The 21,170-nt window shown below is 57.0% G+C and overlaps 2 protein-coding genes across 6 annotated transcripts; one reads left to right on the forward strand and one right to left on the reverse strand.

The window, feature by feature from the left end:
• Positions 1-706: 706 nt before the first annotated feature.
• C20H3orf18 (chromosome 20 C3orf18 homolog) lies at positions 707-10,776 on the reverse strand. Of its 5 annotated transcripts, none has more exons than XM_045990891.1 (6): positions 10,587-10,776; positions 7,890-8,005; positions 7,185-7,572; positions 4,255-4,280; positions 3,512-3,659; positions 707-2,285 (listed from the first exon to the last, which is right to left on the reverse strand). In XM_045990891.1, exons 3-6 carry the CDS (start codon positions 7,416-7,418, stop codon positions 2,205-2,207), a joined length of 489 nt encoding a protein of 162 aa, XP_045846847.1. In that variant the 5' UTR covers positions 7,419-7,572; positions 7,890-8,005; positions 10,587-10,776; the 3' UTR covers positions 707-2,204. The 5 variants fall into 5 exon arrangements, with proteins under 5 accessions (XP_045846847.1, XP_045846848.1, XP_045846846.1 ...); XM_045990892.1 differs by lacking the exon at positions 10,587-10,776 and adding an exon at positions 10,375-10,491; XM_045990890.1 differs by lacking the exon at positions 10,587-10,776 and adding an exon at positions 9,146-10,363.
• An 87-nt stretch (positions 10,777-10,863) lies between these two features.
• On the forward strand, positions 10,864-20,812 carry HEMK1 (HemK methyltransferase family member 1). The gene is made up of 12 exons (XM_045990889.1): positions 10,864-10,991; positions 11,744-11,888; positions 12,019-12,393; positions 12,684-12,775; positions 13,079-13,172; positions 17,183-17,317; positions 17,650-17,714; positions 17,988-18,037; positions 18,956-19,064; positions 19,868-19,963; positions 20,111-20,224; positions 20,380-20,812. The coding sequence occupies exons 3-12, from the start codon at positions 12,166-12,168 to the stop codon at positions 20,471-20,473; spliced, it is 1,077 nt and encodes a 358-aa protein (XP_045846845.1). The 5' UTR covers positions 10,864-10,991; positions 11,744-11,888; positions 12,019-12,165; the 3' UTR covers positions 20,474-20,812.
• Positions 20,813-21,170: the final 358 nt, after the last annotated feature.

Here is a 21,170-nt window from a genome sequence, read left to right on the forward strand (position 1 = left end):
CCAGCTGTCTGACCCAGTGTGGGTGGCCCAGGGAGGCTTTGGGTCCTCACCTTTACTGAAGGCCCTGTGCCACAGCCTGGTTTCCAGCCCAGCCCTCCACCATGGAACTAGGGTGCTCACCCCGTCCTTGTTTCCTATGCTAGCCTGAAGGCTCAGCTCTTTAGGGGAGAATCTGGATGTCACTTAGAGTCCTGGTTTGTGGGATTTCCCGTGCTAGAAACTGGGCAGTCCTGGGAGAACCAGGACAGTTGGTCACCCTGGAATCATTCTCCCCAAACCCTTCTGAACCCTGTCGGTGCTTTCCATACAAATAACCTTTAATGCTTCCTGCCCCTACCCAGCCCCAGCTCCCTTGTGCTCCAGGAAAGACCCCGTTATTTTGTTCCCTTTTATCTTCCAGACCCAGTTCCTATGGACAGTGAAGCACTCCACCTCCCCCTGGACCTTGGGGCTCAAGCCCCTCCTTCCTCAGGCCCCACAAGGTCCTGTCCACTTGGCCTCTCCACCCCAGGGGATGGCAAGCATTGTGACCCCACGGTTGAGACACGAGGCCCCAGAGCAGCCCAATCTCGGGGCCAGAGGCATTTCATTAGACAGATCAAGGAAAACCAGCCGGGCTGTTTCCAGGCCCCCCACAGCCCCTAAACAATCCTGTCCCTCCTGGGGTTTCACACCCCAAGCGTCACAGGCTCACACTCTCTTTGTGTAAACATCTTAATGACATCTTTAATGCTCTCACACGGAGGTGCCAGTTCCCTTACAGCATCTGTGTGCCCGAGATCACCCACAGCCCTCCAGTTGGTTCAAGTGCTAATGTATTTATCGCACTGAGAGGAGGGCATACACCCCAAATCTTCCCTGCACGGGTCTCCTTGGCCCTCCCCTCCTGACATGTGGTATTCGCCCAACAGAAGGTCTGTGCTGCTTCCCCCGTGTACCCTTCCAATCAGTGAGGACAGCGGTGGTGGCGAAGCTGGGCACTGGGGTAGGGGGGTGGGCATGCTTTTCTGCATGCTCATGTGTGCATGCATGCCCAGTGGAGATGATCGCCCAGCTTCTGGGGTCTGGCTGGGTCTCATGCCTTGCCTAGATGCCCCAAACTGGTTGAAGAATTCCTGAGGGGTGTCGGGTGGGTGGGCTGTGCGATCAAAAACTAGGAAAACTGTTTTCTGTGGGGCTATCCCCACCCTGTTTCAGGTAGTCAGAATGTTCCCAGATAGCCCACAGCCTGAAACCACTGCCCTCAGTCCAGTAGCGTCTCCCACAAACCTAGATCCCCAATATACGCCAGGACAGGGAACCGTTATCAGAAGCAGGTTACCTGGCTTGTTGAGCCCAGTGAGGAGATGCGGTGGGCAGCACGACCTTCACCTTGGCTTCCCTCTCCTTTCAGTCCCTGAACGCTGAAGGCAGAGAGAGTGGCCTATCCTGTGCTCCCGCACACAGAAAGGGGTAGGATGGACTTTGATGGTGGAGTCCATACAGAGGGTCTCCCTCCTACCCTGTGCAGGACAGACATATGCCTGCATGTGAACACATTCCTGGACCCTCTGAGGGCCCTCTACACCTACTCCTCGGCCTCCTTCCCCCTTTCCCAGCCAATAGCTGGCTGCCAGGGAGGGTGGCTGGGAGGCCTCCTGAACGTCCAAAATAAAGATGGGTTGGATAGGAGCAGTCCTCTTCCCGGTGTCCTTGCCCACCAGGCAGTTCTGGTTCATCCCTGGGCTTCTCCCCGGGTGTCACCACACCCTGTCCCCAAGACCTGGTTGATTTCCCTCCCTATTCTAGAGGACGCTGCGGATTCCAAAGACAGGTCTCTCCCTGACAAAGGGGAGCCCCTCCCTACTCTCCTCCACCTCCCCTCCTATCCCATGTCTCCCCCCACATCCTCCATATTAGAGGAGCAGACCAAGGGGTGAGGGGTCTGGGCAGGACACAAGCAAGCCAGCAGTGGCTCTCAACCTTCCTGACAGGAGGGCTGTCCCCTATGCCAGGGCCCTCAGATCAGGAGACCTCAGTAGCCAGATGTCCAGCCTGGCCAGGGCCCTCTCTCAGAGCCTGGAGAGCCAGCAGGTGGGTCCTTGGAACAGCTGGGCCTCAGCAGGACAGGTCCTGAGAGTGGGTCTTAACAATCAGGAGCGGGCAGCCCGAGGGGCACGATGGCAGATGTCTTCATCAGAAGTCCAGGCCGGTCCTCGGGCCACTCACGCATGGATGGCATTGGCTACGTCAGTGAACACCAGCCGGCTGGGCCTCTGCAGTGGGCCCTGAGAGGGGAGCGTGGTCTGCAGAGAGACAGTCAAGGGCATTAAGGACCTCGACCAAGGCCACGTACTCTCTGGTCTGGTTACTACCACCCTTGCTTCCTGGTTTGCCCGTTTGTGCTTGGCACAACTATGCCTTCTGCTTGGAATGCTCTCCTTGCAAGTTCAGCGTGGAAATACCACTGGCTCAGATGACTCCTCCCCCGCTCCCCCAGCCATCACCAGCTTGCCAGCAGGCACTTACTTTGTGGGCCTAGAGGCTGGATGAATTATGCATGCACTCCTCTCTCCCAGCAGAAGGGGGCTCACCTCCCCACCCCTCCAGCCCTAGCACCCTGGCTGGCCCAAGGGAGGCACCCAGGAAACACTTGTCAAATTGTCAGTTGTCCCACAGGCTGGGTGGACCAAGGTTTTCAGCCTGATTTCCCAAATACCCCAAATGGGGAATGTGTCCCGATCAGCGGCCATAGAACTGGAGGCAAAACCAGGGGTTCTCTGGAGCCCCAGTGTGGACTCTGCTTGAGTCCATTCCCCTCGTTCTGCCTCTGACAGGGCCAGATGTGGTGTCAAGGCAAGGAGAAATACAAAGGGGTTTCATGGGTCAAGGAGAGGCCAGGCCTCCTCACGGTGCCCTTGGGGATCTGGGAGGGACTGGTGGCAATCAGCCAGTGGCTCTGGCTGGGTGATCATGCAAGAACCCAACCCTTTGGATGTTAAGAGGCAAGTCTGGCTGGGGTCGCCATCCGCCTGGGGTCTGCCTGTTACTAGGACCCACTAGTCTACTCAGACGTGTCCCGTTCCAGAATCTGACCACCACAACCCACTCAGGAAACACAGCCCCTCAGGAGGGCAAAGGCACCAGGCTCTTAGCCCACAGCAATCTCTCCCATAAGTCCTCTCCTGCTTTCCTAGTCCAGACATGGGGGCACACAGGGCAAGAATTAGGATTTTCATTCGTGGATGAGCAGGGGCTCAGAGAGACCAAGGGGGCTACCAAGGTCACTAGGCTGGCAGGGGCAGAACTGGGCTGGCTCCCAGGGCTGCCCTGGCCTTGTGCAGTCAGTGTGTGGGTGGCCACGGAGAAATCCTACCAGTTTCTAAACAAACTTGACAAAACCCATATACCGGCTAGCTGCCACCTGACCACATGGCAGGTGCTGGAAAGCTGCATGAGGAGGGAGGGAGGGCGGGGGTGGCAGAGTCACGCGCAGCCAGCAGGCTGGCCAGGGGAGCCTGGAAGTGCCCACCTTGCCCTGTGCGGCCTGCGCAGAGGCAGCGGCCTGCACGGAGGCAGCGTCCCGCCCGTGCTCCAGCAGCTCCTGCTCCAGTTCATCCTGCTCCTCCGTGGGGTCGAAGTTGTACATGGGCATGAGCTGGTGGCGGAGCTTCTCCAGCCTGCGGGTGGGGGCAGAGGCTGCTAGGGGCACGGCAGGCCCTTCCCCTCCTGCCAGCCCTCTAGGCCCTGCCTGCTGAGCGGCTAAGCCTGAGCACACAGCTACATTGGGGGCGGGTGTGTGTGTGTGTGTGTGTGTGTGTGTGTGTGTGTGTGTGTGTGTGTTTGGATTTCCCCTGGGATTAAACAAAAAGCCATTTTTTGCATTTTTGGAACTTGGATACCATCCAAGTTCATCCAAGATGATGGATACCATCTCCACCCCTCAGATGGATGGTTATTCACTCCTGGGACCAGATGGGGCTGTGGCCCAGAGAGGCATCACCTGTGGGGTCCATGGGGACTGCCTAGGCCAGGCCCTTGTGTAAGCCACAGCCTCTGGGCACCGGGCAGGGGAGGGGAGTCAGTGACCTGGAGCTGGGGGGCAGTGGGGCGTGGGTGACTTGGTGTTCCCAGAGGCCAATTCGTTAACCCCAGCCTTCAGTGGGCAGGAAAGGACCCGGCTCCCGGACAAGGGAGAGGGGCCCTGATGGTGGTGGGTCTCTCTTCCCACCCCCCGCCCTGGGGTCCAGCCCCACACAGCAACTGGGGAGTTACCTCTTCTTCTTCCTGATGTACAAAACCTGCAAGAGAAGGAGCAGTGTTAGGTGGCCAGGTGAGGAGCCTCTGATTAACCGGCAGTTCCTTGGGACAAGGGACAAGCTGAGGCCAATGAACAGGAGAACCATGGGTCTCCAAGTCCTCCGGGACTCCCTCCCAGGGACACACACATCCTGCATTTGCTCCTTCTTTTGATGTGTGTCAGATGCCCACGGTGCCCGGGCTGTGAAGTGAGGAGCAGGGTCCTGCTCTCTCTGCCACTAAAGACCACAGCTCCAGCCACTCAGCACCTGCCCTGGACTCTTCAAGGGGGGAGGGGAAGAGTTTAGCAACCCCCCTTCCTCTCAACTCCCCCCAGGCCCAGAGCCACATATGGGGAAAGAGAACAGGGGACAGGTAGTGGCTAGACTCTGCAGGGCAGTGCTCAAGGCAAGACTCTGGGCTGGGCTTTTGGAGTTTCTATGGGAGGCTGATAGCCTTCAGTGGACGGGGTGGGGAGGAGAGCTCAAGTCCCCTGGACAGAAGCCCAGACTGAATGCCAGAACCCAGATGCTGGAGGAAGGTAGGAAGGCTCCTAGTTCCTAACCCCCACTGTAAAGATTTGAAGATAAAGGCCTAGGCAGCCTGAGGAAACACAAGATCCAAGAGCTCCAGGATGGAGCAGGACAGCCCTGGCTAAGCGCTGAGAGGGAGGAAGGGGCTGAACACCAGGGCAGGGACACCAGGGACTCCGCCATCGTCTGGCTGTTGCCTAAACTGGTCATCTCTGACCGACAGCAGCATGACCACTTCTGCCTGGGGGAGAGCTGTGTCCCTAGACTCTGTCCCTAACCTATAAAGGGTGGCTCTTACACCTTTTATGCCTCATTCACAGCTTGAATCTGGTTTGGTTTCCAGCCTGGCCCAGAGTTCCTCCTGCAGCTTGTTTCCTGGGAAACCCCAAAGGCCTGAAAAGAACCCAAAGAGTCCCTTGCTCTCCATCCCCTCCAGGAGGTCACTTGTGGAGGACACCCTTGCTGTCCTGTGGGTGGGATGCTGGAGGAGTTCTGGGTCTCAGACCCCAGGCCCTACCTGCCCTGAACTAGTGGCTCTAGCCCCAGCACCTGGACTGCCTCTACTTCCTCCGCTCTGGCTCGGCCCCAAGCCCTCCTCCCAGCCCTGTGGTCCTGTCCTACAGAGTCTTCACAAGAGGCCAGGGCCTTTATCCAATCTCCAGCCTTGCCCCTGCTGCTCCTTCTGCCCCAGCTACCAACATGACCCTCCCACATACCTTCCTTTCCAAACCTACCCCACGCCTCACCATCTAGCTGCAGTCCTACCTCCACCAGGAAGCCCGCCCATACCACTCAGTCTATATGAGGCACACAGCCTGGCACTATTTGCTCCTCCTGGTACCCAGCCTGGCCCTGCTGGCAGCTGGCACAGCGGAAGATGGGGCAGCCCTCAGGGAGCACCTTTGGACCTGTCCCCTAATGCCCAGGAGCTGTTTCCTGCCCTCCACTGCCTTTGCCCCATAATCTTCCTACTTCTCTGGTTTGGCTAAGAAGACCCTCCACCCTAGCCCTCTGAATGTTCCTCCAAAAGGAAGCATCAGGGAGCCCCCCCCCGCCCCCAAGTTCCTGGGACACAATCTTTGGCCTAGAGTTCCAAGGGCAGATTCCAGATCCCACTTTTTCCCCGAGGTGAGGCTGTTTCGGTTTGCTTCACTGCCACATGAGTGTTGTGGGGAAGCACTGGCACTCCGCTTCGCCCCCACCCCGGGAGGCCGCTCGCGCTGTGTGCTGCATCCTGGCCTGCTTGCCGGCCATCCCTTGTTCCCTGGCAGTGATCCGGAGCCCACAAGGCCCATATGGCAACCTTGGTTGAACAGCAGCTCCAGCCAGATCACGGATGGACCATCCGCAGCCCTATTTGCCAGAGCAATGCAGTCCTGAGCCTAAGGCCGGCCATCAGAGCCTGCGAGGGGCGGTGGCTGGGATGCCACCATTGTCAGGCCCCCGGGGGAGCTCAGGTGCACCTCCTCCCTTCCTGGTCTTAGCCAGCACCATCTCCACCAGTCTCTCAGTGACATTCTGAGTGTCCGTGTGGCAGATTAGAGGCAGGGCCCATGTCTGCAGGGACAGACACCAGATCTGGAAACATCATATCCCCTATCAGGGAACACCTTCAGTCTTCAGTCCAGTCTACCTCCATCCTGATGTCTGCACCAGTCTGTCCCTTCCTGTGGTACTGGCGCCAGGCCTCCACTTCAGGGTCTCAGCTCTAATGTTGCCTCTTTAGTCTATCCCTGACCACCCAGTCCAGAGAGTCCTCCTGCCCAATCCCCCAACTCAGTCCCCCTGGGTTCCCCTTGGCATCATTGGTTTTATCTGGCTCTTATTCCCATAAGAACCACCTGGCAGGCTTTGGTCTCCCTAGTCCCTGGGGACCTGAAAGCTCAGTCCAGGGCAGGGGCCTAGGAAATACTTGCCAAGTGAATGAAGGCCACCAGCAGCCTGCCATGCCTACCCACACCTTGGTCTGTGATCTGTTCCCATCATCTTTAGACCTCTACTCCTATTCACCCCTCCCCCCCACTTGCCTCACTGTCCTGCTTGCTGCTTACAGACCCTCCTGCCTGCCTCTAGACTTTCGCCTATCAGGACCCTCCACCTGGAACACCCTCCTCCCCAAGTCCTCCGTGGTCCTCAAAGCCCAGCTCAAGATGCCAGGCACCCTCAGAACCCTCTCTCGTTTTTCCAGTTGGAGGCAGCCCTTGTGGTCTCTGGGCCCCCAGACACATCCCTGAAGAAGAGGGAGACTGTGGTATCATTAACAGACAGTTACCTTCTGATTAGAGTCCCTAAAATCAAAACACTGACACCTCCATCCCCCGCCCTCCTCCAAATGACAGCCACCTAGGTCAGCCCCAGCCTCCCAGCTCTTACCACGGCCACAGCCAGGCCAATCACTGTGATGATCCCAAAAGACAGGAGCATTGTGCCCACGCCAGCTGTGCCACCAGCCACATCAGGGATTCGGGTGTCATTAAAGCTGGTGGCTTCTGTATTGAGAGTGGTGGTTTCGGAGGCTGGCCCCTCTGTGGCAGGCTCCAGGTCAGGCTCCGACGTGGGTGGGCGGCTGCTGAGCCAGCCCCCGGCAGGCGGGATCCTGGAGTCCATGCCAATGCTGAGAGGGCCCTGGCTGAGAGGTTGCCTGTGGTCACTCGGCCTGCAAACTCGCTCCTGACATCAGCAGTGTCCCAGCCCGTGGCCCCTGCTATGCTTTCTAGTTGCCACCTCCAGGGAGAAAGGGAGCTCCCTGGTGCCCTGGGTGCTGGAAGAGAAGGAATGAAAACATGAGGCTTAGGACACAAATCAGTGGTGACATCAAGTACCTGAAGGTACAAATAAAAGTTTGAGGGCAAGGGCAAGCTCAGGGGACATTAGGACATATGCTTTACTTAAGTTCAGTTCCCATGCGAAAATGTCCCTTCTTTGAGGGTATAATAATTATAGTGATCATACTTGGAAGATATGAAAGGTAGTTGGGAAGTTTGAAAGAAAAAGTCTCTCCCCTGCATAATACCCACCCTTATACCCCTACTCCCTGCATTTCCCACCTCCTCACCCCCTGCCCCCTATAACCCTCACCTCCTGCTTGGAGGACAAAAAAAATACTGCAGCTTTTTCCTTTCCTGGAGGGATACACTTGCCCAAGACTCAGATGGCACGTCACTCCACCTCTCTGGGTCTCAGTTCTTCTGAGTCTAAGATCAAGATTAAAAACAAACAAACAAAAAAACAAAAAATACCCCCCCTTCACAGCCTCACAGGGTCATAAAGTCACTGAAATGTCAGAATGAACTAGTTCTTAGAAAAGACTTAGCTCAGTGTAACCCCTACCCACAGAAAGCACCCAGTATATCGACTTTCCCCCCAGCCAACCCACTGGGGAAAGGGGGAGCCATAGGAGCCCCTTGACCTAGCCCACTGTGTGATCCAGGCTGTGTCTGCAGTGGGTGGGGGGATCCGGGGGTGGATGACAGGTGTAGAGAGACTAGAAGGCAGAAAGGGGAGAGAGCCTAATGTCAGGTCCCTTGGCAGGGCTTCTCTGCAGGCTCTTAGGGTCACCGGACCCCCACAGGAGAGCTAGGGGCTGGCAGGGACAAGGAAAAACAAGGTAAGCCGGGAGCATATACTCAGATGCAGTGATGGAGCTCCCATTCTGAGTTGCTTCCCCTCTCCTCCCTCCTCCCTTGGGAATGGAGAGCAAGAGTTGTGCCCAGATCAGGGTGTGGCTTACCCCTTCCCAGGCCAGAGGCCCTGAGTAAAGCAAGGTGGGAAGGGGTCCCAGCGACACTGCAGAAGACCGGGCCTAGGGAGAGGGGGTACACGGCTCATGGCTGCACACATACATCCCTGTGCTAGCCAATAGATGTTATGTAGGGTGTCTCCCCGTGCAGGTGCATGGGTGTGTGTGAGGCGCGTACACACTGATGGCTCCTTAGGAAGGGGCAAGGTTGGCAGAGGGATATGGGGGCTCATCCTTCTCTGCCCTCTCTCTCCCCAGCTAGGCTGAACGCGTCAGCAGTCCCAGGTTCTTCCGTGGCTCTGCCTCTGACCCCAGACATGACCTTGGACCAGACCCTTAACTCTTGCTCTGGGCTCTGTTTACTCCTCGGTCCAAAGCAGAGAAAAGGCCCTGCTCATCACTGCCTGGGACTGCCAGAGGGTCCAAAGGGCAAGAGAAGGAAACGGGTGAGATGGGTTGGCACCGCGACCTCCGTAGAACCTGCATACCGTTCTCTGCCAGGTTCCTCAGTCCTCCCAGCTCCAACCCCCATCCCCGCCTCTGCGACTCGGTGATTCCTCCATTCTTGCACAGAAGCTGCGACCTCAGCACTTACTTAATCCTCTCTGGGGCGCCGAGCTCAGCCGGAGAGGCTAGGGGTGGTGGCGATCGGCAGGAGGCCAGGGCGGGGAGGGGGGGGGGGCAGCGGGTCCGACCCCAGGTCCGTCCTCCCAGGGTGCCCGGAGCCGCGGGCTAGGCCCGCTACAGCTTACCGCCCGCAGTCGCGAGCGCCGGCTCAGCCAGCGGGGGCCGGGACAAGCAGGGCCTGGACCCACCGCGGGGGTGGGGCGGAGGCGAGTAGCCCCGCAGGTCCCCCACGCTCCAGCGCCTCGCCTCCCTGCCCGCTCCCCGCGCCCCCGGATCCCGATTGGCTGTCAGGCCCACAGCCTGCCCCGCACTGGCCCGCTCGCCTGTCGCTGGATCTGGCTCCGCCCCCAGCAGGAGCCGGACACAGGGTCTCGGTTCTTGGAGACCACCCCTCACTACCCGTGGCCTACGCCGAAGTCGGGTAGAGGGCCGTGGGTGGCCAAGCCCTTCCTGCATCTGAACTCGGGCGGAGCTCCACTCGGCGGAGATAGATTCGTTCTCCCAAAATGCAGGCTGACGCTGGAGAGCACTGGACTGGGAGTCTTTGGACTTGCGTTGAACTCTGGCTCGCCCCTTTACTGCTTTGTGACCTACAGCGAGATGTTCCTCTCCCTGGGGCTCGGCTTCCTGTTCAGATGGGTTCTACTGAGAGGGCTCTTGGTAAACTACACCCACCCTCGGCTTGAAATGGGGTAGCTCAGTCCAGAGAAGTTGGGAGCTGTTGGTATTATTATTGGAGAGCTATTATTATTGGGCGGCCTGACACAGGCAAGACTACATATACCCCTCAGAACAGCCTTCAGCTACGGTATGATCATCTCAGGGGATACCTTCAGATACCTTCTAATCCTAGGGTTTTCAAAGGTATTTACGGGGATCACCCCAGAAGCTTTGGTTACAAACGCAGATTCCCCCGCGTTTCCCCCGATATGGGACCGAGTCTGGGACTGAGTCCGGGAAACTGAATAGCTAATTATTAGTTAACAGTAGATTCTGGTGAGGGAGGGCATCGGCAGGCCACACTTTGTGGGACACTGCTACGAATTTTGTACAAGGAGTAACTGAGGCCCACAGAGTGATCTGGCAATAGTCAGGATTCGAAGCCAGTTCTCCTGTGTCCAGTTTCGAGCCCCCTGCTCTAAACCCTAAAACCCGGGAGCAAAAGGGTCAAGAGCGGCCCTGGCGTCCGGTGACTACCTGGCCCCCATCGCGACTCGGGCCACTTCCTCAGCCAAGTCCTGGACACCGGGTGCCGCCCCCAAATTGTTACTCGCTCCAACACTGGAGTCCGTCCACGTGCTGCTTGGCCTGCCGGGAGGCTACGCTAGACCACGCCTCTGGATCTCGCGCCCCAATTCTCAACCCCCGAGCCGGCTGGTGACACGCCCCCGCTCAGACTGACAACACACCGCTGTGGCCGGGCACCCAAAAGCCAGCTCCGAGTAGTCGTCGCGGGCTGGAGCCATGTCCCTTCCGTGACCTTCAGGAAGAATCGAGGGTCCTGGCTCTCAGGGAACAACCTCCCACGCATCCACGCACTCTCCCGCCCGTGGGGCTGCGGGCGTAACCAGCTCGGCTTTCACAGCCTACCCAGCAGCCCGCTGGGAAGCCCGCAGGCTCTTCCCGAGTGGAACCCAGGAGCTCTAGGAACCCTGGAACTGGGTGTGGGAGCGGTCCGCCCGAGCCCTTTCTCAGACGCTCCGACCCCGGAAGCAGGGCGTCCGAGGGAGCGCACCGCGGGTCACGCATATCCGGAAGCCGAGCCCGGGCGGTGTCTGCAGTTCGGCGGGCGGGCGGGGTGGCTCTTCAGCCTGGTATGAGGAGAAATGGGAACCGGGAGGGTGTCTCCTGGCCTGCAACACCCTCGGGACCCCCGCTCCCCCACCCCGCGTTATGTAGATGAGGAGTCGGGCTTGGGGAGAGGCGACCTCGCTTGGGGCATTAACGATGCTTTGCAGAGCTGAGTGGGAAGCTGCGCCCCTGGCTTGTGGACAGAGCCGTCTCTGGAGTGCGGAGGACCTGTGTTTGTGTCCTGCCTGGGACAGGTCTAGCTAGGTGATTTTAGGCAAGTCGCTTTCCCTCTTGAAGCCTCCTTTCCCTCCCAGCTTGTCTTTGAAGATGTGAGCACCTAGCGGGTGCTCAGTACGTGCTGGTTTGGACCTTGGTCTGTGCGAAGGGAAAGGGAACCACTACTTTAAACCTGTTAAACCTTGTTTGTGACAACTTAAATATAAAGTTAACAAAAATTGTCAGTTTTTTTTTTTTTTAAACCGGGCAATTTATGCTGACCTTTAGGATTATGAGGTCAAATGGGGGTGGGGAGGGAGAGTTTTAGCATACAGATCAGTCACAGCATGTCAAAAGCGAAGCCCCCAAGCAAAGGCAGCCTCCTCTGTCTTGTAATGTTAGTGACGATTATGTAACACAGAGTCCCTTCTGTGTGTTGAGCTGACTCCCAGGCCCTTGATATTCATTGTCTAATATCCTGCTTGCTGGGGAGTTGGTGTTATTCCCCCCATTTCATGGAGGAGGACATTGGAACTTAGAAATGATCATTTTTCCCAAGGTCACACACGCTAAGATGGAACAGATCTGTTCAACCCTCAAGCCTGGGCCCAGACACATCGCCAGGGACTGAGCTCTGCATTCAGCCCACTTCAGCTAAAAACATGAAGAAAACATAACTGGTCAAGACAAGAAGAATCAAAAAGGTGGGCGAGGGTCTAAAATGGAGTTAAGGAGGTAGCAGAGCAAGAGCATATCCTCTCTCAGGCAGCAGGTCAGAGGGGAGTGGGTCACACAATGCTCAGCTGCTCTCCTGGTTCTCCTTCCTCTCCCAAGGTGGCAGTCACATCCGGACCAGAGCCACCTTGAGGAGCCAGAGCCCGTGACCATCTCCACCTGGTTGGAGCCAGTGCTCATCTTTAGCAGCTGACATCACGAGGAAGATTAAGGGACCTGGGAGCTCTGAAGAGTCTTTCCCAGAGAATGGAGCTTGGGGGCCGAATTCTCTGGGCCTTTCTTTCTGGCCTCGGGAGGAGGGGAGGCACCAGGGGCTGGCCCTTCAGCTCATGGCAACCCCATCTGCCTCTAGCTGGGTCGTTGAATGCCACAGAGCTGGTCAGCCACTGGACTGCCTTCTTTGAGAAAAGGGGCATCCCTGAGGCCCAGGCATCCAGTGAGTACATCGTGGCTCATGTCCTTGGAGCCAAAACAGTTAAGTGCAGTGTTGTCAAGAGGGGAGAAGAGTGGGGAGGGAGGACCCTGGGGAATAACAGCCAGGCTTATCTGCCCCACAGAGAGTGCTGAGCCGAGAGTGATGGGAATTTTCTGAAGGAATGTCTTAGGTAGATAATTTATTCATCTAATGAACTATTATAGTATGTATCAGGCAGTAGGAGATCAGGGATGACCGAGATGTCCAGTGTTGGGCCCACAGTGTCCACATAAACCTGGGTCAGGCCCCTAGATCAGGGAGCCAGATACTCATATTCTCTGTGGGGCAGTTTCAGAGCCTGAGACCAGTACTTTGCACCCAACCCCTGACCCCTCGGCAGCTACAGTGCGTCCAGGAGCTGAGTAGCCTTCGATTGCAAAGGTGAGCACCCATGGGCCAGACCTGAGGGCTCTATGTGGGGAATAGCCCAATTAATTCATGGTCAGGAAGGAGGAAAGTATCTAAGGACTGGGGAGGTGTTGGTATGAGGTTTTGATGAGAGGGAGAGCACGTGAGTAGAAAGGAAGAAGGGGAGGGAAGGCCTTGGCTTGGCTCAGAGTCCTGGGGCACAGGAGGCATGACCCTACCTGACATTTTTGGTATTCCCCAGTGGTATCTCTCAACCTAGTCATGGCCCTGTTGGTCTGGGCTCTGTCACTGATCACCCAGCTGCCCCCTCTGCAGGATGCCTGTGCAGTACATCCTCGGGGAGTGGGACTTTCAAGGGCTCTGTCTGAAGATGGCCCCCCCAGTGTTCATCCCTCGCCCAGAAACAGAGGTAGGTATGGCATCAAGACAGGGCAGGATGGAGAGGAGGGCAGGGTTTAGGGCACCTGTCTTTCCCCAGACTTCCTCCAGGGGGCGCTGGGATCCCATGATTGTGGTTCTCGGAGTCCTTGCTCTTCCTTACTGGTGTCTCCTGGTTGGCTGGGTAGGTGGGGCCAAGAGTGCAGGGGTCTCCCGCTGGCCTCCTTGACTGTCCTTATGTCCCAGGCCACTGCCCCAGTATGCAGGCCTGGCCTACCCAATCCGTGGGGGAATAAAATGCCCTCCTCCTTGTCAGGAGGCATGGGTGAAGTGGATAGAGTTTCACCTGGACACCCAGAGGCCTGGTACAGCTATGTGACCTCAATTCAGTGTCATTTCTGGGCCCAGATGATAAGAAGGTTGGGCCTCCAGACTAGGGAGGAGACCTGTGAATTGGGGGTCCTCTTAGATCTACTGTCTGGTCGGGTAATTACCTGTGGTCGGTCCCTCAAATTACAAGGACTAGGGATTGTGTGGCCCCAGCATGCTGTCCCTGGGTAAGGCACACCTATTCTGGGAGAGATGCTTTCTGTGGCCCTTCTTGGGCTTCCTTCTAACCTTGTAGGGAGCGAGAGAGAGCAGAGCAGGTGGATGGAACTGTGTGGGGGCTGATGGACAAGCTGGAGGGCACCAAATTCTGAGGAGGGGTGTTTCTCAAAAGGTACTCAGGCATACGATCATTCTTGGGAAAATGAGACTTCATTTACCTGCCCAAACAGGGACTCAGAGCCCCTCCTCACCTTCTTAACCTCTCTCTCCCAGCTGAGAAACCCTCTGGCCCCATTCACTTCCCCATCATGTGGAGAAGCCACGTCCTTGCCTTACAGCCCAATGTTGGGAGGGACAGTAGGCAATATGAGAACTTCCTGAAGTCATAGGGCTGCCAAGGGGAGGAGCATGAGGGCAGCCTTTGGGCTTTCTGACTCTGGGTCGGGGCCCCACACCTCCCATGGGGCTACACCATCTGAGATTGGACAAGCTAGGACAGGGAGCAGGATGTAGCCTGCCACCTGTGGCCTCTTGGGCCCCAAGCCTGTGACCTTGGCTGGGAGGTCACTTACTGTCTCCTGAGGCTGCCAAGGGTCAGGGCATGGGAAGGAGGCAACCATGATGACCTTTGAGTCCCCTTAGAGCTGACCCGGCACCAGCCATGTGCTCCAGAATTCTGAATGTCGGGTGTGGACTTCCGGCTCCCATATGGGGCCTCCCCCACCATTCCTGTGTGGGTCTGGGCCAGGAGAGCAGCTCTGCTGTAAGGGGGGGAGAGAAGACAGAGGGGGAGCCTGTGGTTGGGAGGCTAGGTCCTCACCTCACTGTACAGACGTTTCTGAGAACTTGCCAGGTTTGCCCCAATGTGAAGCCGCATGGGGGTGCTTTACCAAGAACTTGAGAGGACGTGGCCTGTGGCAGGGAGTAGGGAGAATGGGGGCAGGGGAGAGATCTTGGTTCCTGTGTTCTTTCCATCCATTGCAGGGCAATTTCTGATGACGGGGGCAGAAGTCAGAAATGTGAAGCTGTAGGTGGCGTGTGGCCCAATGACTTGGGCTTTCCCTGTGGGTGGCAGTCCTCAGCCTGGCAGTGTGTATGGTAGGAAAGCCAAGGCTGGGAGTGTGAGCCATTCCCATCCAGCCTAGCGAGGTGAGGCTTTGGGGGGTGTAGGAGGCTCAGTGCCTTGTCTGTGATTGGCTCAAGGGAGGCAATGCCACCCTTCTTGGGCTGCCCACCCAGAGCATCCTAATGGAGGGTGCTGGCAGCACTCAGGTTCTCCTGAGGCCTGGGCTGACCTCTTGAGGGGGTATGGGGTCCTGTTGAGACTGGCTCTAGGAGAGCCAAAAACGGCCTGTTTCCCACATTCCCCCCCAATCCCCATCCCATCATGCTTTTGGATTCTTCCCTTACTTACCTGGAAGAGGTGCCCGGGGTCTCTGACCACTTGGCTTTCAGCCTCCTCTAAAGAGCCACCAATTTCAGGTTGATGGAGGCTGGAGGCTCTTCACTTGGTGAGGAGGAGAGTTTCTGGACTCTTATGGGTGGTCTCTACCCTTAGACCCCAGGTGGTCCCATAGCCAAGAGGATTCTCCAGTGGTCTGGACTGTAACGGAGGGGTTAGAGGGCACCGGTGGCGGTGGGGGCCGGGTCTCTCAGCATCACAACGTCACCAGGGTATCATTCATATATATGGTGTGTGTCTCTCAGGTCAAGGGTGTTTCTGAGGAGGCTAGCCAAGAGGTCATTTCCAACCAGAGTAGGTCTGTCTGTGGCCAGGAAACCAGGAGAGGCTCACAGCCCTGACAAGTCCCAGCTATCTGACCAACCCCTCAGTACATGGCCTCAGCGCTGAGACCACAGTCCCCGCCCTAGCCCTAGGCTGCTTGAGCTATGTCAGTCCCAACGCTGAGGGTCCAGATTGCCATAGGCGCCCTTCCAGTCTCCAGCTGTGACTGGTACAGGCCTAGAGGGAGCAGGGGGGAGGAACAGAAAAGGTTGGACCCACTGGCCAAGTTCTACCTGCCTTGAACTTGCTGCCCTGGAGACAGGTGAGCTCTCTGCTCTGGGGATTGGGGGACCTGGAAGAATGAAATCCCTTTTGGGATTCAGCACTGAGGAACTTCTATGGAAAATGGGTCTGAGCGATCTGGAGCCACTTGAGCCTGACTGTTGACATTGGAGATCTGGGGGGACCTGGTCGGGGGTCTGAGACTCAGAGGGTGGCTTCCCACAACCGCTGAGAGCTTGCCAAACCCCTGGGAAGCAGCCGAGAGGCCACCTGAGGATCAGGCCTTACCTCTGGGACATACTGTGATGGGTTAGATCCCTAGTCTTCCCATCATGGAGACTTCGGTCTCGTGGGAGAGGTAAACCTCATCCTACACTTCAGACTCATGGTGAGGAGATCCACGAGAGAGAGCCTGGCAGGGGGTCAGGAAACCTTTCTGGAGGGGGTGGACTTCTTTATAGATGAGGGAAGCTGACCCCTCTGCCCATGCCTGGGATCCCAGGAGTCCCAACTAAGGTGACTCTCCTAAGGGCTACCTTTGAGAAGAAAGCACACTGCCCTTCCCCGGCTCCATGCCTGGCTACTTGGTCCCTCACTCCACTGCTCATTAGAACCAGTTGGCTTCTGGGCGGCAGCAGCCCTCCACTCTTACCTCTACCCCCTGTGGGCTTCTGTGCACAGTCCCTGCAGGTGGCAGATGGTGGAACTTGAAAGCCTCTTGTTCTCAAACTGACACTGTCTACAAGTGTCCCCCGGCCCCCAAGTGGGGTGCTGTCAGGCACTTCCCATCACATCATGCCCACTTACCCTATGCCCTGTGTATACTGTAGCCCCTTCAGATATGAGGCTCAGGGAGGACTGTGTTCTCCCTACTGTGGCCCACCCCTGTGAAGGGAATTCCCTGTCCTTTTGGCCTGGGAACCTCCCTGGGACCATCCTAAGTTCAGCTCTGTGGATAAACTGGGGACACTCCGGCTCCTGATAATAGCCACCGTGAGCTGTAAGTGGGCTCCAGGAGGGGCCTTGGCTTCCTCAGTGGCTGGTCGTGAGGATCCAACAGATTAATGGAGGAAAAGTTCTGGAAGCAGGGCCAAGTACAGAGGAAGTGGCCAGGGACCATCAGGCATGGTTCTTAGTATTGCCATGAGCCCAGAACGGGAGGCTGTGAAGGGCCAAGCTGGGGTTTTTTTAACACCACATACTGGGAATGGGATCCGTGTTTCAGGAATGTAGTTCTGTGGTTTCATGAGTGTGCCACCCCGACAAGGCTGGTTATTGTCAGCTGCTCACTTTTACAGATGGGGAATCTGAAGCAGGGAGAGGCAGAGTGACCTGCCCATGGCCTGACATGAAGGTGGCTTCAGCCACCCCTGACCCCCGTGCCCCACCTTTACACAGAGGCTAACCATGCTTGGGCTTCTGTGCCAAGACCCCCAGGGGGGCCGGGGGGCCCTAACTCTGATTCCGACCCCTCTGTCTCATAGGAGCTGGTTGAATGGGTGCTGGAGGAGGTGGCCCGGAGCCCCTGTGCGGTGGGAGCCCAAGGTGGCCCCCTCATCCTGGAGGTGGGCTGCGGATCGGGAGCTATCGCCCTCAGCCTGCTGAGTCAGCTTCCCCAGGTGAGCCCCCTTGGCATCCCAGTGTGCCACCCTGAATGGACTGGACTGCCACTCATGGTCCCTCCCACTGACCCTCCCCCACTCATCTCTGCTAGAAGCACTTGAGGGGAGATGCCCAGATGTGGGAGGACGGGGCTGCCCCCAGCCCATCACAGTCACAGCCTCTGATTCCTGTCCCCTTCTCTCTGGCCATACCCTGGCTACAAAGAGGGAGCAGCTGTTGGGTATTTCCCTTTCTCTCTGGTAGAGGGATGGAGGAGGGTTCTGGTCTCCAGGCTTGGCTTCTCTGGGCACCTTGCCTCCTGCGTACCCTTCATTTGTTCTTGGGGCAGAGCCGAGTCATTGCGGTGGATAAGGGAGAAGCTGCCATCTGCCTGACCCAGGAGAATGCTCAGAGGTAGGTGGGCAGGGGGATGAAGGGGCAGGGTTGGGGAAGTCCAACTTTGGGGCCTGATCTCAATCCCTGTTTAGATACCGTACTCACGGATACCTGCTTTCCACTCCAAAGAAAGGGAGGGTGGGGCCGGGTGGCCTGGTGTGGTTCCCACAGGGTTACGAAGGACAGTGGGCACCAGAGATCTATCAGTGCAAGAAGGGTTTATTCTCCTAGTCCTGGTAGCCACAGGTGGGAGTCTCTCCTGTACTCACCCCCATTTCCCCATCTCTCCAGGCTGCAGTTGCTGGACAGAATTCGGATCATCCCCCTCGATGTAACCTTAGGTATCTTCCCTACTGATCTTCCTCGGGGTGGGGACCCTAAGCCCAGGTGCTGCTAGATAGATGTGTGCTCTGCAGAGATGGAAGGAGGGCTTCCGCACCATTCATTCATACATGCCCGCGTGCACGCACACATGCACACACACGGGGGTTCTCAGACCAAAGCAAGCCCCTGTTGCCTCGTGGGTTGATCTGACCCATACAGGAACTGGCCATAGGGTCTTTCTTACTTTCTGAACCCCCCATAACTAAGGAGTTTTTAACTAGGGCTTGTTTGTTGTCAGGAGATAAGCAGAAGCTCAAGAGAAAGCCTTTAGGGCAAAATAGTTTAATACTTTTGTACTTACCTGCCTTGCCCTTGTCTGGCCCAGGAAGAAGGCTTAACCACACCTTTGCAGAGTGTCCTTGGCTTCTGGCTCTGATTCTGGCTGTGTTACGTATCCACAGGGTCTTTGAGCCTTATATGCGTCCTCCCTAGAGTGTGGTACACCTGGCACCTGGACGGAACCAGGAAACAGAGTTGCGAGGAATTGACTGATGGAAACCAGCTGTGCCCTCCATATACTCAGTCCATGTTGGCTAGGAGGCAGTGGACAACAGGACCAGTGGGGCTGCAGAAAACAGAGGCCCTTGCTTTGCGCAAGCAATCAGAGAGGGCTTCCCAAAGGTGGAGGTTTTTGAGGAGGTTTTTGACAGGAAGAAGAGAGGGCAGGGATATTCTAGGTGAAGAGCTGCCATCTCAGAATGTACACGCTCCTGAGCAGTCTACTGGCTGGGGACCCTGGGCACTAATTTGCAAGCCTGGGTTATCAGGTCCAGAGATGGGCCCAGGGTGTGGGTTGGGGAGGGGGACTACCCAAGAAACATGGTGGCAGGTAGAGCTACCACCAATTTCTTGCTGTGTGTTCCCTTTGACTGTAGAGGGGAGCTGGGCACACCTCCTGTCCTGGGGCCCCGTGGACCTGGTCGTCAGCAACCCTCCCTACATCTTCCACCAGGACATGGAGCAGCTGGCCCCTGAGATCCGCAGGTGCAGGGTGTGTTGGGAGGGAAGCCAGGCCTGAGAGGGCCTAATGGGATGTGACTGTCCTGGGGAGGTACAGGGAGGGAGAAGGGACTGAAAGGGGCAGCGATGTTGAAAGAGAGGCTCATTCTGGAGCACACAGACCTGCTTGATTCAGCTTCTGCCTTCCCACTGAAGACCACTGGATAACCTCTGAGCCTCATTTCTGAGCTTTGAAAGGGGAGTAGTAGACCTTTGCAGGGCCATGGGGAGGACCTAGCAGACTCACATACCAGATGTGATCTAGAGTACATAGTAGGTGCTCAGATGGGTATATCATTGTACAGATAATTGAGGCTTGGAGAAGAAAGGTCCCTGGTGCAAGGTCAAGCGGGGCTTAGCATGAAAGCTGGGACCAAGACCTACCCCAGGTTTTGCACTAAGCCATCCTGTTCTCAAACAGGGTGGCCCAGGAGTCCTTGGACAAGGCAGCAGTAATGTGGGTTAGGGTGCTGATTCCTCTTTTTTAGGTTCTCAGGAGTGTCAGCTCTAGGCCTCCCCAGACCAAGCATAGGAACAGCCTTCTTGTGGGGAGACCCTCATACCCTGCTGTCAGTCAGTGGGGTTCACTGAGCAGCCCAGCACTACCTGGTGGGGTGCTACCTGTAGGAGGTAGGAGACTCAGAGCTGCCATCTGGGGGCCTCCTCTTCTGGGCCCTCAGGTTTTCTGAAGCTGAGAGTGTAAGTTCCACGCGGCCCCTTTGTGGAGGGCCCTGCTCAGCTCTTCCACACTCTTCAGAGGCTCTCACCTCCCTCTGTTTCCCCTTCAGCTATGAAGACCCACTAGCCCTGGACGGTGGGCAGGAGGGCATGGACATCATTACCCAGATCTTGGCCCTGGCATCTTGGCTCCTGAAGGACTCTGGGTATGGATAGGGCGGGTCTCCTGGGTCTGTCCCAGTGTGTACTGGGCCTGACCTGACATTCTTACCCCACCTTTCCCAGCCCAGGCAATGCAGAAGTGCAGGTCCCAGCTCTGCCTGGTTAAGCTGACCCATTTCTCTCCCATGTAGGAGCATCTTCTTAGAAGTGGACCCAAGACACCCAGAGCTTGTTGGCAGCTGGCTTCAGAGCCAGCCTGACCTGTCCCTTGATCTTGTGGCTGTGCGCAGGGACTTCTGTGGGAGGTGAGCTCTCCCTACCCTACCCGCCCCAACTGCCACACGGGTCTTTCTACCCAGGCCATCCACAGCTCTGGCTGTAGGAAGAGTGTGCTGTTTCCACTTTCTGCTCATCCTCTGGGACCCAGGCAATAATTGGCCTCTTGCCCCTGTTTCCTTAGGCCCCGGTTCCTGCAAATCCGGAGGTCTGGGCCACAGCGTGGCTGCCCTGTGGATGCCTGGGCAGGGCCCCTGCCTGCCAGAGTGCCTGGCTGATCGTTCTTCCTGGAATGCTACTTGGAGGGAGGTGATGGTACCTTCTAGAACCCAGACGCTTACAACATATCTCATGGTTCTGTGATTCTACATTTCTGTATGTTCTGTATTTCTAGAAGACTTGGAGGTAGAAGTGAGGGTGAGGATGTCCTTCCTGGGGTGGCAGAGAACCAGGGCACCCATACTTTGGCCCAGAGCTGAGCAGACCCAAGTTCCCCGTCTGGTTCCATCACATCAGTATGGCCAAGGGGAGGTTACTCAGTGTGTCTGTGAGTGGAATTGCCTTGGGGATGTTGGGAGATAGGGCCAATAAAAGGTCGAGAGACCAATAAGTAGTGATCTAATGTTTTGTTACTGTGATTTGTGGGTTGCCTGATCACTCATTCCCAGGCAGTGCTGTGGGTAAGAGCCTCCTCCTGCAGGTCTGGCCATGAGTCTCCCACCTAGTGGGGGTGTGGGAGCATGGTGTGGAGAAAGGCACAGGGGTGCTCCTCCTGGTCTTGGATGCCAGGGGGCTTGGCACCGAGCAGCTCACTCCTGGGAGTTGACTAGCCCTCCACTGCCCTGGGTGTGCTCCCACACACTTCCCTGACTGGGCCTAGGCTCTGAGCACAGGAACATCATCTGAGCTTCAGCTCAGAGCTGGTTGCCTGCTTGCTGGAGGGGAGTAGGTGGGGGCTGCGCTGTTCTGGTATCA

This window comes from Meles meles, chromosome 20, assembly GCF_922984935.1.
Source record: "Meles meles chromosome 20, mMelMel3.1 paternal haplotype, whole genome shotgun sequence".
Lineage (NCBI taxonomy): Eukaryota > Metazoa > Chordata > Mammalia > Carnivora > Mustelidae > Meles > Meles meles.